The 16,953-nt window shown below is 37.4% G+C and overlaps 1 protein-coding gene across 14 annotated transcripts in view; it reads right to left on the bottom strand.

Moving 5' to 3' along the window:
- Positions 1 to 955: 955 nt before the first annotated feature.
- The window catches only part of LOC108697741 (protein phosphatase 1 regulatory subunit 12C), a 48,204-nt gene continuing 32,206 nt past the window's right edge, over positions 956 to 16,953 (bottom strand). For 2 of the 14 annotated variants that reach the window (XM_041571546.1, XM_018228065.2), the window contains 14 exons: positions 15,514 to 15,696; positions 13,262 to 13,396; positions 10,330 to 10,418; positions 9,650 to 9,793; positions 8,637 to 8,727; positions 8,425 to 8,550; positions 6,902 to 6,989; positions 5,981 to 6,099; positions 5,578 to 5,633; positions 4,497 to 4,608; positions 4,040 to 4,144; positions 2,453 to 2,503; positions 2,262 to 2,312; positions 956 to 1,309 (listed from right to left, as the gene is read on the bottom strand). In XM_041571546.1, coding sequence (XP_041427480.1) covers positions 1,223 to 1,309; positions 2,262 to 2,312; positions 2,453 to 2,503; positions 4,040 to 4,144; positions 4,497 to 4,608; positions 5,578 to 5,633; positions 5,981 to 6,099; positions 6,902 to 6,989; positions 8,425 to 8,550; positions 8,637 to 8,727; positions 9,650 to 9,793; positions 10,330 to 10,418; positions 13,262 to 13,396; positions 15,514 to 15,696 — 1,437 coding nt within the window. In that variant the 3' untranslated portion in view covers positions 956 to 1,222. Of the gene's footprint in view, positions 1,310 to 2,261; positions 2,313 to 2,452; positions 2,504 to 4,039; positions 4,145 to 4,496; positions 4,609 to 5,577; positions 5,634 to 5,980; positions 6,100 to 6,901; positions 6,990 to 8,424; positions 8,551 to 8,636; positions 8,728 to 9,649; positions 9,794 to 10,329; positions 10,419 to 10,594; positions 10,660 to 13,261; positions 13,400 to 15,513; positions 15,697 to 16,953 lie in introns of those variants that run through there. The other 12 variants (XM_041571547.1, XM_041571550.1, XM_041571549.1 and 9 more) reach the window with 8 other exon arrangements.

The following is a 16,953-nucleotide window of genomic DNA, read 5'->3' as shown; positions in this document are numbered from 1 at the left end:
TAGGGTGAAAAATGCAGCAGCTTCTGGTAAGTTTCAATCAAAAAATTGAGGGTTTTTGCTCCCATTGGAGGTGCCGGCGTCTCGTTTTTGGATGCCGACGACCATTCTTGGACGCCGGCGAATATTCTTAGGCGCCGGCGACCGTTTTTGCGCTTAAAATGACCAGACATCATGTCTCTCTACATGCAGAAAATATGCAAATGGCAGTTATTTTGTTAGATTTTGTTTAAACTAGAATCAGTTGAGTGAGCTCTAATTCATCTGCTAGAAAAGGAAGCCCCCACTATAAGATATATTGGATCAACTGCTGAATGAAGACAGAATGAAGAGAAACAGATGCTGAGAGAGGGATAGTGATGATGAACTTGATTATTTCAGAAACAATGCAGAATTTTTAATTGATTGTATTTAGAATGTTGCTTACATCAGTGTGAGGAAGCATTTTCGTGATATTTCCTCTTTAAATAGGGGATGTGTGTGGGGTTATACCTAACAATTCACCATTAATAAAGCACACTGGCATTCTTAAATTTACTGCATATAGTGAATTCAATGAATTGTGGGGGGTTATGCATAGAGGGGCAGTGAAATAGTGCAGCTCATTGCCGTTTGTTACAAATGTCACACATATGCTACTTGGGTGTGTCTAAAGCACAAAATGCATAGCCATGCTCATAACTGCCTCATCTTGCTCTGATGGGATTTTCAAAGAAGGTGTTACTAAGAATATACTTTTTTTATACACTTTAAAGTCCAACTGCTGCAAAACAGGGGCAGGTACATTTGAAAGCTCAGTCAACAGTTAATATAAATTACTAGTTCACCGTTTGTGGCAAAAGTTGAGTTTTCAGGATGTTCATGGTTTTCCTTGAGTAAAGCTCCTGAAGTGCCAACGTGGGACATAGGAATATATGTGTATATATTTATAGATATACATATTTAAAAAAAAAAAAAGTGAATAAAACCATTTAATAAACTAGCACATGAGACATTTCCATTATGGCCATGGATTAGGGATTTCGGCTCTCGGAAAGGCTGGCTCCAGTGTGTGTAGCAAACCAAACACAGACATTTTCTGTTGCTCATACAAGTCTTTCTGCAGCAGCAGCTAACAAAGTCAGGAGAGGTCCACAATTTTTGGCCTTGCAGGCAAAAATCTTTAGGACCTCGTTGTTATGCAAGCAGGGTGTCTGTGGTCGCCGTCATTAGTCCTCTACTGCTTTCACTTGGAAAGTTTGCTGATGACCCTGATCAAGGCTGCATTTTCATCTTTCAGTCTTTGATTGTCTGCCTTTAAATCAGAGAGAACCTAAAAAAAAAAAAAAATTAAAGATTTGTTAAAGTGGTTATAGATTTCTTTAGGACATATGTTCTGTTTCAAAGAGAACAATAACCCTCAGATCAAACTAGCGTTTAGGAACAGCAGCTATTCAGAAGTGCAGAAGCACCAATTTATGAGCATTTTACTATATACATAATAAGCGGACTTCTTGAACAGAAAAGTTTAGGTTTGGCAGTTGGTTCTAATGAAGCAATGCAGACAAGAGCCCTTTCAAATAGCTTAAAAGGGAACTATCGTGAAAATGAAAATTTAATTTAAGCTTCAGCTTAATTAAAAATGATTTAATTCTGAAATAATCAAGTTTATCTTCTCTATTCCTCTCTCTGCATCTGTTTTATCCTCATTCTGTCTTCATGCAGCAGTTGGGTGTCAGATATTCATTGACAGTTAGATCCAATATATCTCATGAGGGGGGGGGGCTTCTTTTGTCTAGAAGATGTATTAGAGCTCACTCTATTAAAATTACCAGATATCATGTCTCTCTACAGGCAGGATTTGTGCAAAAGGCAGTTATTTTGTTAAATTTTGTTTGTACTGGAATCCGTTACTTGAGTGATCTCTAATTCATCTTCTAGTAAAGGAGCCCCCCCCTATAAGATATATTGGATATGTCAATAACTATCTGACACCCAACTCCTGCAAGAAAACAGAATCAAGAGAAACAGCTGCAGAGAGGGATAGTGAAAATGTATTTTTCCTGTACGATGAAGCTTATATTAAATTTTCAATTTAATGAAAGTTCCCCTTTATTAAATGTAACTGATTGAGGGTACAGAACAAAGAAGTGGCAAAAGGCCTGTCTGGCCTGAATTCTCCTTGCTGTGAAACCATGTGTGTTCCTTTCAGAGGTGCACATTTATATTTATGCTATAAAACAACATAAAAAAAGCATAGACAAAGAGTGCTCAGATGGTTTTACCTTTAACTCCTCTTCTAGTTCAGCCACTTTTCTCTCTAGTGCTCTTCGTTCCTAAGGATCAAAATCAATCAGTACTATTTTCCGTAACTATGAACTTGGCTTTACAACTCGACAAAAAGTATGGTAGAACACTCAAGAAAGATCAGAGAGTCCCCTCAGAAAATGGAAGAGAAAGAATGGTTAATACTCACAAATCTCTCAAGCTCCAGTAATGCAGGTCTCTCTGCACTGCGCTCCTGTCTCTGGCAAATCAAAGATAATACAATTTATTAAACCATTTTACTATACGGTGATTTTATCTGTAAACAAACTTATAATAAGATATAACAAAGAAGGTAGGTGTTTCCACTTATAATTCAGAGAGGGTAATACACACAAGGGGTGAACTATCAATTCTTCTATGCTTTGCACTAAATCATTTACTATCTGAGAATTAGTAGAAAGCCCCCCCCCGCTTCCTTTTTTTTTTTAAAATGAGCTTGTTCAGAAGGGTTCACATGAAAATTCAATAACTGAACTGCCAAAAATATATAATTTTTTTACAAAGACATTCAAGCTCCTCAGATTGATAGAAAACCATGATAGTTTAACTCTAACGGACCTTTTCCATACCCCACCCCTTAGGCTGGCACAGTCATTTAACCCCTTACTCACCTTGAATCATGCTGAAGTGATGGCTTCTAGGACTTGCATTTCAGAGGATAAAAAGATTAGTGATTTGAAGTCCCAGAATCCATACCAATAGCATGTAACAAGATAAGGCATTCCCAAAGTGCCTGAGATTTTTCTCTCTCATGTGCACGATCAAAGTTATCATATAACCTGGCCAATGGATCAGCACTTCCAATGATATTCAAACATGACTTTTTGATACATCATGGTATAGTATTGTTCAAATGTTTTGGTCCCACTGGGGTCTACATTATTTTGGCAGTTTAAATAATGTTTTAGGCAGCTTTTTTATATAAACCCAAACAAAAAGAAAGTATATTTTCCCCTTTAAGTCAAAAGAAATATAGTGTGGGGAGGTTGCTAAATCTTATATGAATGTATGAAAACCCTGTATGTTTAAAGGATCAGTAACAGCAAACATTTTGGGGAAAAAAATTCCTTATTACACTACGAAAAAAAGATGCCAACACATAATTAATATTATATTAAAAAAATAACTTACCGAAACTCCGCTTGCTCTCCTCTTCAGTGCGGTGCTTGATTTCTCCTCCCTGGCTATCTCCTATAAGAAAGGCAGGACGGAGAAATGGAGCGCCACAACATGGATCGCCGATCACTTTTTCTGAAGATAAGCGCGAGCGTAAGTTATTTCTTAATAAAGACTTCGCGACTTTAAATTTTAATATGTATTGGTTTCTTTTTTTCATAGCATACCAACGATTTTTTTAAAAACATTTTTTTGCTGATACTGTTCCTTTAAAACCAATAAGCTTGTGGCACGAAGAGCTAACACAGAAGGGCAAAGTGAACACCACATCACACAGGACATGAACAAAAGCAGGGCTCATTCATCATCATAAACTGTTTCAATGCAGTTACCAGTGGCAACCAACAATTTGTTTTGATCAGTCTAAATTACAAGCTATAAAACTAATGAACTGTTGCAAAGGGCTAACAGTATTGGTGCAATGTTGCACTTATGTTAGTAAATCTTTTTAAGTGTTGAGCTAAGCTTTGCTTTCTTCAGATGTGTCTGAATATGGAGAATAAAGCACATTTTTATAAAAAAATAAATAAAAAGGTATAAACGGATTGCTTAGGCCTACCTGTGTGACTCGTTCCAACTCTAGCCGTATCTGGGTAAGCTTCAGCTCTGTCTCTTGAAGCTGGTCTTTAAGCGTTTCATTGTCAGCAAACAGGTTTTCATACAACTATGGGAAATTAATATTTAGAAGCCCTTGTTGAAATACACATTTTTAAGAGTATTCTAGAATGCCTAGCTCAGCCATGTGTCAGTAATCTTATTTTGCTTTACACAAAGGCAATGACACTAAGAGTCCCTGTGAGGAAAGTAAAATGCAATCAAATTTAATTTCTTAGCATATGCCCGCCATTCCAAGCAATAAGCAAGTGTAGTAAAGGGGTGTTAAGTGTTATTTCCTAAGAAGCATATATGGGAATCTATCACAGTGGCCAATGAAATTCATACTGGTATTTTCCCCAAAGTAACAGTGGATTACTAAACTGGCAGCAATATATGAGAAATAATACTCAACATCTCACCCTCTTATAGTCCTTTTCAGACTCTTCTTTTGAGCTGTAATTATTGCTATGCCTTTGAAATGTGTGACTCCCAGTTCTGTGAGGCAGAAGACTGCTCCAGCTTTCATTTACCCTGTGAATAAGAGCAACTCATTATTTCTACAGAATTATATATTGGCTAAGTTCTCTCCTTAGGTGTAGATATAGGCTTTATACTTAAATGAAACCAACAGACAAACGTACACAAGCAGTACAAAAGTTAGACAAGAAGCCTACGTAGGAATCGAGCAACAAGTATTATACTAAAACATGAAAATTACAAAGCACTATGTGCATTGCATGGGTCTGGTAACAAGGTTTTCAACAATTTAAATTAAGCAATACTGTGCAGAAATGGCTAATCCTAGCACTGATGTTTAGAAGTAATATTGGTTCATCTAGCACATTAAAGGGAAAGTTAAGTTTTAAGTTAATAGTAACACCAAAAAAATAAAAGCATTTTATAGTAAATAGAATATAATAGACTGTTGCGCTGCATTGGAAAGAGTAATGCGTTTGCTTTAGAAACACTACTATAGTTTATATAAATAGACTGCCATGGTGTTACTGTTCCTGTAAAGCATATCCAATTCTTGGCAGTTTTTCAGTTGGTCCATATATTTTTCTATTTGCCTACTTCTACCTGTTTCCAACTTTCAGAGGACAATCAAGAACATTTGTAGCTCAAAAACTTTTACTCTGTGGGGCTACAATATTACTTATCTTTCTATTTAGGCCGACTCCTATTCATATTCCAGTTTTAAAATCTAACCACTGCCTGGTTGCTAGGGTAAATTTGACCAAAGAGCTGCTTAAATCCCATACTGAAGACCTGATGGACAATAAAAAATTGCAACTGTTTCATAATAAAAGTTAATTTAAAGATGACAAAGCCCTTCAGATAGGGTCTCGCCAACTATCAAAGGTCATCTCAAGCTTAAAATGCACAACATTAAAAAAACAAACAAAAAAAAAACCACACACACTGTTTATATAAAAAAAACCCACCTTTTTTCCAATATCTTAAGATTTATACAATACAGAATAAAACTGCATGAATTACCCATATCCAGCTGTTTCATTGTGATTTACTGATTCTGCCTCTTCATTCTCCATCCCCTAAAAAAAAAAACAGGTAGGTAAGTAAATAAATAAAAAGTAAATAAAAAAATAGTGACATTTTCTTTGATTAAGTTATATATTGTTTTAAGGCAAAAGCAAACACTTTTTATTGTGTCCAGGTTTCTACCAATAACAAAAGGAACTAAATTTTAATGTGTTTATATAAAAAACTTTCCTAATGCAGAATACAATACACCAAAAAAAGTGTGTTCTCAAACTAGGGATGCACAAAATCACGTGACTTTTCATTCCACAAACCCTTACATTTTTAATTCCCAAAATGGTTTTTCAACCATTTAAGCAGGTTAACACTTTCAATAAATAACATCTAATTGGCTCTTTACCGTATAAGAATTTGTCCCCAAGCCCAGTCGTTGGTCTTTACGCCATTTTCTTCTGTCTCTTGCTGTCAAATGGTTTTGGCTTTCAGCTTCCATTTCCTCTTTGCTAGTTGATTCTAGTTCTATTAGAAGTAAAATATGGAATTGTATTAGAATACAGACCTACATTATTACTGTATTTACAGTATATGTTGGTACAATCAAAGTAGTATCTTATGTTACCCCTATGTAAAAAATGTTTGAAGCTACATGCATACATTTATTCACACAATCACAACAAACCTAAAGAATAAAAATGTGTCAGACAAAGGGACATCAGTTACTAATCTATATTTGTTTGATTAGCAGCACTGGATACCTCCTCTGTGCACAGGGCATGACATTTGACGGAGGATGCCCCACTACCCTGACACAGTAGAGAGAAGAAAGCAGAGTATGTACAGTGTAGGATGTAGTGATGAGCGAAATTTTTAACCAGGTTTCGCAGTGAAAAACAAAAAAAAAACTGTAAAACTGCTCAGGTTAGGAGTTTGCAAAAGATGAACATTTTTCAATATAATGCTTTATAATATTTTAAAAAAAAGTTTGCCCCTACTTGATCCTCCCAGATGCGATATTCCGCTGGAGGAAGGTGTCCCCGCCCACATTACAGAGATTGGCAGCAGAGAGAGTAACAGCTAAGGGTTAAGAGCACCTATGCATGCCCGGTCACATCACCAGCGAACCGGATTACTATAATTAGGAATGTCTACAGACCAGGCATGTGCAAATGCCACTCTATACACAACGGCGCTCTCTATCTCCCCGCTGGCAATCTCTGCATGTGCGCTGAACCCAGAATGAGGGCCAATCGGATTACTGTAATTTAAAATTAATACTGACTGGGCATGCGCAATAGCACTAAATGCTGCTCACATGTGTTACCTTTTTTGGAGGGAGAATTCCCAGTATTCAAAGGTGAAGCAGACATGTTCTGCTCAGTGCTTGGCAGCCCCAGTCGTCTGGTAATATCCTAAAACAAAGACATATAACAATAAATGTTCAGCTGGCTACGTTCATTTCAAAACTTATCAGAATGAGAATACAATAAGTGTAAACGAGAGAGACAATTTTGCAGAGGAATAAGTACCTAGTTCTGCTCTGCCCCCTTTTATTAAAAGTATTTGGTGCCACATCAGGCAGCCTCAGCTCCTATACACAAATCAAAGTGGTCAGTGCCTTATGTCTGCAGCAGAAGCATCAGGAGACACACAGTACCCAAGTACATCATGGTCTCTGATTAGCTACTTCTGCAGGACAAAGACAGCACAGCCACTGGCTACTTTGATTTAGAACATCGGAATTTGGAACTGCCTAGGGGAACAATGCATTAAGTACAGCTTATCTGTAAACGTGTGTCCTATATCCCAATTTCATCTTGAATGGCTGCCCCAGGTTTACTCAGACCAAACTCTGTAACCATGGGGCATAAACCGTAGTAGTGCTTCTATAGCAAGCATAGTTTTTACCAGCACCAGTTTTACCAGAACAAACCATTACATTTAAAAGCATACAAAAGCTTTAAGGTTCGTCCCAGTGCATCCCATTTTACTACCTTCAGGGTTGCGTTGAATTTGCCAAGTGTAAAAGAACAATACCAAGGCTATTATGATTCTATGATTTACATTTAGTATTAAAACTGGTATATACAACTGTAGTATATATATATATATATATATATATATATATATATATATATATATATATATATATATATATATATATATATATGCGAGTGTATAGGCTTGGCTTTTTACCTATTTTGTTACATTCCAAATTTTTCTTAATCATATTTTATGTGATGGGTCTACACAAAATAGTCTAAGTGGGTGAAGTGAAATTAGAAAAATATATATAAAATGTATGTATTCACCCCCTTTGCCATGAAGCCCCAAAAAAATCCCAGTGCACCCAATTACCTTCCTTCAAAAGACACATAAATAGTGAAATGAAGTCCACCTGTGTGCAACTGTCACATGACCTATCAGTATTAACACACCTTTTCTGACATGGTACCACAACAAATCTGCCAAGAAAGGACCACCCACTAAATCTCTAAAGATGAGTTATTTTGTCCTATTGGTTGTTTGTTCAGAATAAAAAAAAAAAAAAAAACCTCTTCAAAGTTGTAGGCATGTTCTGAAAATGTATTTAATGAAAACAATTTGATTTTGTTTTATTTCTGATTTAGTTACAATTTTAAATCCACATTTGCACAGGTGATAAAAAAAACTACTGATAATATAAACAGTGGTTGTGTATTCCCAGTCAAACTGACAACAAATAATGATGTACCTGCTACATCCGGAAAAACCCAACATAACTATGTAAGAACTCTACAGCTGATGCTTAATGTTTGTCACTTCATAACATGTTTAAAAACTTTTCAGTAGCAAACATATACTCACTGAACCTTCCAAGGACTGCTCCTTTTCCCCCCTGTCTTCTGCTTTAATATCTGTCTCAGTAGGGGGAGTATCCACTGATTTCCCCATGGTCTTCTCTGCCTCTTTCAAGTCCGTTAGTGTGACACCCTTAGATGAAAGAGCACCATGTTCATTGGAATGCCAGAAGATTAGTTTGCAGACCCACGATTTTTCTGCAACTAGATATAGTTTACCTGAGTAGACCTCCTTGACTGCCTCATAAGTCTTGAGCGTGCTTTTCGTTGAGACTCTGATTCTTCATCGCGGACTGGTGCCTGGTAGGACCTATTGGTAGATAATGGTGAGGATTTGGTTTTACTACCCACTCCATCATATTAATGACTTTTACTTTTGAAATATAATGAGTTTTAAGTAATCTAGTGTTCTGGAGAGAAAGACTGGAATTAATCTGAACGATTTAATTACCAAAATTGTTTTAAATAGGGTAGGGCTTTACTGCCTATCACACAAAGATACTAGGGGACAGATTTATCAAGGGTCGAATTTCGAATTCATGGGAGTTTTTTTAAAAACTCCCATGAACTCGAAATTCGACATTCATTAAAAAAAAAAAATTAGAATTTTGTAAACTCGGGTGAATTGGATCGACCCGAAAACTCGAATCGAATTAGAGTTGTAAAAACTCGGTTCGAGTTTTTTTTCTCTGAAAAAAACTTGAATGCAGCAAACAGCTCCAAATTGATCCCAGGACGTCTCCCATAGACTAAAACAGCAATTAGGCAGGTTTTAGGTGGTGAATAGTTGCATTTGAGCTCTCAAAGGGCCAGAGTATGATGCTGTAAATTCTGAAAATCTAATTCGAATTAAAAAACAAAAAAAACCCAATCGAATTTTAAAGATTCCCTAGTCGAATTTGACAGTTTTGGCCTTAAAAAAAAAACTTGAAAAATTAAAATTTTCTATTCGGCCCTTGATAAATCTGCCCCTAAGACTACCATGCAAACCTAATGACTCAAGAGAAGAGGGGGTAAACATACAACTGCATATTGTATACAATGTTTTACAAGCTATGTTAAAAAGACACTAAACCCCGCTGCCGGGTGCATCTTACTTTGATTGGGGATTCTGCTCTGCCTAAAGAAGTCTCCTGCTATCAATATATGCCTTGCATGGAGGAGTGAGTGTGGCCCCAGCAATCACAGACACCAGGGAACTATGCAATAAACATAGCATGCATGTGCCTTACCTTCGCTTATCTTGTGACTCAGGGCTGACACATGTGCTGGAGGACGATGTAGAGGAAGTGGCATCCATGCTGGAGGAAGTGTTTGTGTGCAACTGTGTGGTGGGGACCATATCAAGTTTCATCTGTAATCCACCTTCACTGTCTCTAGATATGACCAAGTAAGGTTGTTTTAAGATGATCATACCATAAAATGAATTTTAATAATGAATTTGGGTTTTGTGGGATTTTATGAAGGAGAAACATATTATTCCCTAATATAAAGAATGATATGGTGCAGAAGTTACCCTGCAACAACAAACAATACTATGGACGGCTCTTCCCTTTGGCTACAGTGGGAAGCACCATGATTAGCCGGTGTATGGTACTGCAGACCAAAACTACATGGGTGAGGAATTTGGTTAAATGTGTCTGCCCAAAGCTACTTTCAGTGATCTCGTTTTCTCTGAAGGATAAAATGCCATAGAGCTGCCGCCATTAGGGCACTGAATGGAGCACTGTTAAAAGATCCTTACTATATAGGTATAGTGTTGCTTTAAATGCAAACAGGTAAGGTGGAAAAAGATGTAATATTTTAAGTATAGTGCAAGAGGTTTATAGTACAATGTACAGCGTTCGGGTGCTGTGTGATATACAACCGCAAGGGACTCAAGTGCAAGTAGTTTAAGGTAAATATAACTTACTCTTTCTTGCAATCTTGCAGGCTCTCAGGGGGAGAGAAAATCCATCTGCTTGGAGTTGGCTGAACACGAGCCAACAGGGGTTCTTTATTCTAAAGGGGAGACACAAGAATTCAGTCAAATTTGCAAACATACTGTGGTGACTGTGAAAGGGAAGACAACCTTCAAATAAAATTAGTTTTAGGTTGACAATGACTTTCTAATCCAACTTGGAATAGGTCTTTGTATTTTATGATTTTCACACTTTTATTTTGGCACAAACTATCACCTGATTGCGAGGATCATTGATATTGGTAAGGCTACGGTCGCAATTGTCTGTGGCTTCAAAAGCTCCTTGAAAACATATAGAAAGGCAGATTTATCAAAAATGGAGTTTGTGAACGTTTTTTTTTTTTTAAATATAGAAACCTGAAACTCAAACATGGAAAAAAAAAAAGCTTGAATGCCTCAAAAAGTCATTCTATTCCAAAAAAAAATATTGGAAGAAAACTAATTACTTTCATTTTGCTAGGAGACAACCCATTTGACTTCTAAATCAACTTAAAGGGGTTGTTCACCTTCAATGTACAAATCTTATGAAACCACTAACAATGCTCTCAATGTGTTAGAACAACCATTTTCCATAACAAAAAGTAAAAATGCCATTGTAAAAGCTAATTTTTATACCTATTAACTCAGTCCTTCTCCTGTCTCTCTGACCAGTTTTCTCAAGTGATGGGAGTGGCCTATTTTGAACCTGACACACCAAGAACTTCCTATATGATGACATCATCATGCCCAGGCTTTGCCCTTACTTGTTTCCTATTGGATGTTGATACTGCCCTCCTCCTAGTAATTTATTGGGTGCTTGTGAACTGTAACCGGTCACATAATTTGAATGGTCATTGGTTGATTATTCAATTGTAATGGCAGAGGTTAACAGACGCAGCATATAAACAAACCTGCTTTGTAACAAACAATCACACAGCCATGCAGACAAATACTGCAGAAAAGGAAGGAGCAACATTGTTTGGCAACCTTTGGCATTAAGCATAATGTCAGTTATTTACAAAATTGCAACAAAACCAGCACTGACTTGCTTAGAAACGTATGTAACTTACACATCTAGCAGGGACAGTAGGGTTGCCACCTCACCCTTTTAAAACCAAACACATATGAAATCCACAGGCTGCATGGCTAATTATCAACTCATTTAGATGCTGCAGACTGAACTGATTTCTGTGCAGCCATGTATCATGCATCTAAATGAATTGCTAATTAGCCATGCAGGCTGTGGATTTCATATGTGTTTGGTTTTAAAAGGGTGAGGTGTCAGCCCTAAGTGACAGGCAGAGCAGTGATGAGGGCAGGTACGTTTTTTGAACATTTTGTGTGCTCTCCCAGGGGGGGGGGGGCGCTAATTTACCTAGGAAAACGATACCTTTTTTAAGTGTTCCACTTCTGGAACAAGATTTAGAGCTCTAAATACCAAAAAATGAAAAAGTTATATTTTTCATGATATAGGGATCTATACCAGAAAAATATTTTACCTTTTTTATGAGGTAAATACACAAAATAATACATGGACCCCACCCCCCAAAAAAAATAATAATATATTTCTGGAAAGTACAAGTGTCATCTCCCATAGTAGCCATTATAATCCAATAATTCAAATTTTTAAAAATGATTTATTTTTCCTGTGTAATAATAAAACAGTAGCTTGTACTTGATCCCAACTAAAATATAATTAATATTTATTGGAAGCAAAACCAGCCTATTAGCTTTATTTAGAGTTTACACCATTTTCTAGTACTAAGATCCAAATTACAGAAAGATCTGCTATCTGGAAGACCCCAGGTCGCAAGCATTCTGTATAACAGATGCCATACCTGTACCTTGTACTTGATCCCAACTAAGATATAATTAATCCTTATTGGAAGCAAAACCAGCCTATTGGCTTTATTTCATGTTTGCATGATTTTCTAGTAGACTTAAGGTATGAAGATCCAAATTATGGAAAGATCCATTATCCAGAAAACTCCAGGTCCCAAGCACCTTGATCCCCCCATCTGCACAGTTGAAGTCTCTGCAGCACACAGCCCACACTCCCCCTCCCTCTCAAAAACAGTTTCTTTTCAGTACCTGAATGCTGCTCAAATTCCCCAGCACAGCCAGCACAGGAAGCAGTGGCAGATTGACAGCAGACATAGCCAATAGGAGTTAAGTTAGCTGCCAGTACAATGTGTGATGTCATATAAGGAAGAGGAAGTGAACACTGTAGTGTTTTTAGGGGTCAGTGACCCCCTCCCAGCACAGGGTCTGTGTGGAACTGAAGGATTAGTACAGGGACACTTCTGAGATGAATATGTCTTGAACTGTACTTTTTCTGTTAACTATTTCTATGGAAAAGTTTGTTCTATTCATGTGAACTGTTAGATTTGTCAATTTGTTACAAAGGTGAACAACCCCTTTAACATTCTTACATTGAATTTTTATGTTCAGAATAATAGCAGTATGGTTTTAAAAGTGAATAAAGATCAAAATCCTTATAATAGCTTTTATTTCCATAAACGCAAATGCATTGGGAACACTGCACATTCTCTTCAAAATCAAAACAAAGAAAAATTTCGTAAATTTGTGTTATTCTTTTACAGAAAGTGAAGAAAAGGGAATATTAGGCTGTTCAAAAAAATAGTAGTGTCTGCATTCTTCTTTACAAACTCAAACATTGCTATGCAGTATATTTCCCCTTTAAAAATATAAAATACCTTTGATTGCCTTTTTATGTTGCATAGAATTCTAAAGTAGATGATAATGAAAGTAAATTGCTGGCAAACAGGTATTTAACCGTACACAAAGAGAAGTAATTTGAGAAAAACAGACGGAAAGCAAATAAAATAAATATAACCGGATCTAGAACACATAACTGATAAAATGCTTGTTAATTGTGCCCTACCAGGTGGCCTGAAGGCTTCCCTTCCCTACAGCTGGCTAACATGCACCCTGTTTTGTTCTCTGCTTGTACAACGCTGCTTGCTCCTGATTCTTTTAGTTTCTGGTTCCATTTGTGAAGAATCTCCCAAGCGTCGTGCTGCTGGGATGGCAAGAGACAGGCCAGTGTCAAATCCAATATTATCACATATCATGGAGCACAATGACCATTATACCCATCTGGAAACCCCGTGCCAATTATTCATTTTATTAAACTTTAATCCTGTTGAATTCTTTACATTCATTTCCCTTTTATAAACAAAACAAATGTATTGCTCAAAAAAGTGTGGGGGGGGTAAAAATGAAGAGTGAATGATATTTATGCTGTACAGAGCTTTCTTTAATGGGAAAAATTTTGCACATGAACATTTTATTTGCAGAATAAAAAAAAAAGTTGTCCGTTTATTTTAAGACATCACGGGTTAAACATATAAATGAGGGAAATGACCAGCCATTCAGAATTCATGGCAAAATAGCTCAAACAATGAGGTTTTACATTGGCCTAGACTGGTTGGATGTCACATATTAAATGGGGCATATCCCCTCTGTCATAGCATATCTCCTTTGAGCACTTTTGCAATTGACATGGATCGTCTGTTCCATTGGGTTCGGGGTTTTAAATCAATATTATAAATGTGGATTATTAATGTTCCTTTTTCTTCTGTGAGGGCTAAACAAAACTTAAGAAAATAGATCACCAGTATACAACCTGCTCCTTTCCACCATCTGTTGAATGGTTTGTTAGAAAAACACCATTATACAGGGGGATTATCTTTTAACTGGCAACCAAATTCTCTACCTTGCAATGACCAAATGTGGTGTAGCCTTAGCCTATTTGTTAGAAATAACAGGCAAAAAGTATATTTAGCCCAAGCCATGTTTATATAGTGAATAAAGTACCCCCTCACGGTTTATAAGGGTATAATTTACAGGATATTCATGGCTTTTGTGTATTATAAAGGGTTATACAGGTATGGGACCTGTTATCCAGAACGCTCAGGACCTGGGGATTTCCAGATAATGGATCTTTCTATAGTTTGGATCTTCATACCTTAAGTCAACTAGGCATGTAAACATTAAATAAACCAAATAGTCTGGTTTTGCTTCCAATAAGGATTAATTATATCGTAGTTGGGACCAAGTACAAGGTATTGTTTTATAGTTTTATAATGAAAATCATTTGTAAAAATTTGGATTATTTGGATAAAATGCAGTCTATGGGCCTTCCATTATTCGAAGCTTTCAGGATAACGGATCTGATACCTGTACTCTACTTTTAAGGCGAGGACAGACAGAGGTTATTGTCTGCTTTTCTCTGCCTGTGTTCTGTATACAGGTGAGGAAAAGCAGATCCACTTTCATGCGGTCACGCCTGTAACTCTACAGTGCCGGGGAGTGTGGAGCTAGACAGAGAGAATCAGCATTAAAATGCATTTTCATAACAATATCTGCTCCTTGTAGCTCCACACAGGACAACACCGCATGAAAGTGGATCTGCTTTGCTGTATACAGAACACAGGAGCAGGAAGGTGGACAATCCGCTATGTGTGCCCTTGCCCTTAGTGATGATGCAGGAACCATCTCCGGACACTGATGTGGATAGAATAGAGTAGCAGGGGCAAGTTTGTATCCACATATATGATACTCATAGGGGCAGATTCACTAAAGGGCGAGGTGGTTGACGCTAGCGAAAAATTAATCAGAAATCTCATCCACGTGGAAATCACCAATTCACTAACAGGCGTACAGGACAATTCACTAGCGAACTAGCATTCGTTCGCCCCTATCGCCAGGCCACTTTTCTCTCTGGTGAACGGCCATTACTCCGCAAATTCACTCCGAAAACTTCATATGAAATGGTCGCCCAGCCGAAGTAACACTAGCGAAGATTCGCCAGCTAACCAACTGCGCATATTAATAAATTAGCATAGTGGTAATGAATTTGCGGCTGGCGAAGTGGCGCGGAGTGAGGTGAATCAGTCGATGGCGAAAATTCGCCCTTTAGTGAATATCTGAACTGCTACTATCATGAAACGGAACAAATAACTCCCGTAAATCAAAGAACTGTTTAGACATGCACTGCCAGCAAATTTAGTTGAATACATAAAAAGCTGGCATAAAGGTACCCTGCTTAATACTATTACACGACTATTCATGCAAAGAACAATTAATTGTTTCCATGCTCCATAGATAAAAATAACCAAATCGGCTGCTCACCCTCTTTTGGGTGTCCAAACGGGGACTTGAAGCAGAGCGCTTGATCCCAAGATCTTTGATGCTACTGTCTGCTAATTTGGCATCTTGCAGAACCCCATAGCTGCCAGTTTTGCGTAAACCTGCTCTCAAGTTGGACAGGGATAGTTCACTTTTTTCGGAGACGCTGCTGGGGGACCCAGTGAACTACAGACATGGAAGAAGGGCATCTGCTCTGAACAAAAGTCTGAATCTGCTGTATGCACAATTTAGGCACTGTGTAAGAGCAGCTCCTATTGCCAACAAATATTTAAAATGCTATAATAACATTGTTTTCTAATCCACCAAAAGTCAGAAAACAATTGGAATTTCACCAGCAGCCCATGCAGTGAAACAGCAGTATTTCTCAAACCGTGGGACAAAGTCGCACAGTTAGGGTTAGTTCACACGAGGAGATTCGGGGAGATTTTGCCGCCTGGCGACTAATTGCCTCGTCTTCTGAGCGACTATTTTCCCGAACTGCCTCAGTGGTTTTTCCAATAGGCTACAATGAAAAGTCACCTGCGCTAATGCACACGAGCCGATGTGTTTTATGTAGTCGCCCGAAGTTGCCTGTGTGAGGCAACTTCGGGCGACTATAGAAAACGCATCGCCGCTTGGGCATTAGCGCAGGTGACTTTTCATTGTAGCCTATGGGAAAAAACGCTGAGGCAGTTCGGGAAGATAGACGATCAGAAGACGAGGCGATTTGTCTCCAGGCGACAAAATCTCCCTGAATCTGCTCGTGTGGACTAATCCTTATGATGGAAGAGAAGGGGTGTCTGTCTGTTTTTTTTTTATTTTGTCACCCAGAGATAATATAAACGCTAGTTGCATTTTAATGTTATTATAAAGTATTAACAATGCTCTCTTCAATCAATTATGAAAATAAATGTGTGTGTGTGTGTGTGTGTGTACATCCGTTTTAATCTAACATTTTTCACTTTTACTGTTGCAAATTTTACAAACGTTAAAAAAACTGGGGGTTGATTGCAGCAAGTTTGAGAAACTCTGGAATATGCTATAAAAAAACATGACTGACAACAAGTAACATGCAATTTATAGTGTTTAAAATGGTAATTTAGAAATTGACTAGGAAAATTGGAGTCGTAGTTTGGGGCAAGACATTAGGCAAATTTCATTGCGTTAATATTTAAATTCAGAATAAAAGAACATGTAAATATTGGAGATTTAAGTCTAATATTAATTAATATTAAGGTTTAAGAGTTAAACGCTATCACAGCTAGAGGAACAACAGCAGCAGGCGATTAAATAAATCATTCTAATAATTCACTTTCTGCCATGAATTATTAGTAACTGTTTGAATTCCAAACTCAAATGATATTGAATCATTTCCTGGCAGGGGAACAGAGGAATCAAGAACAAGTCTAAGAAGCACCACCCAAAACAGTAGTAATAATATAC

The sequence above is a fragment of the Xenopus laevis genome, chromosome 7S, assembly GCF_017654675.1.
Source record: "Xenopus laevis strain J_2021 chromosome 7S, Xenopus_laevis_v10.1, whole genome shotgun sequence".
NCBI classification, from domain to species: domain Eukaryota; kingdom Metazoa; phylum Chordata; class Amphibia; order Anura; family Pipidae; genus Xenopus; species Xenopus laevis.
Note: the sequence above shows the minus strand (reverse complement) of the source record. Positions and strands in the feature narration are given on the sequence as shown.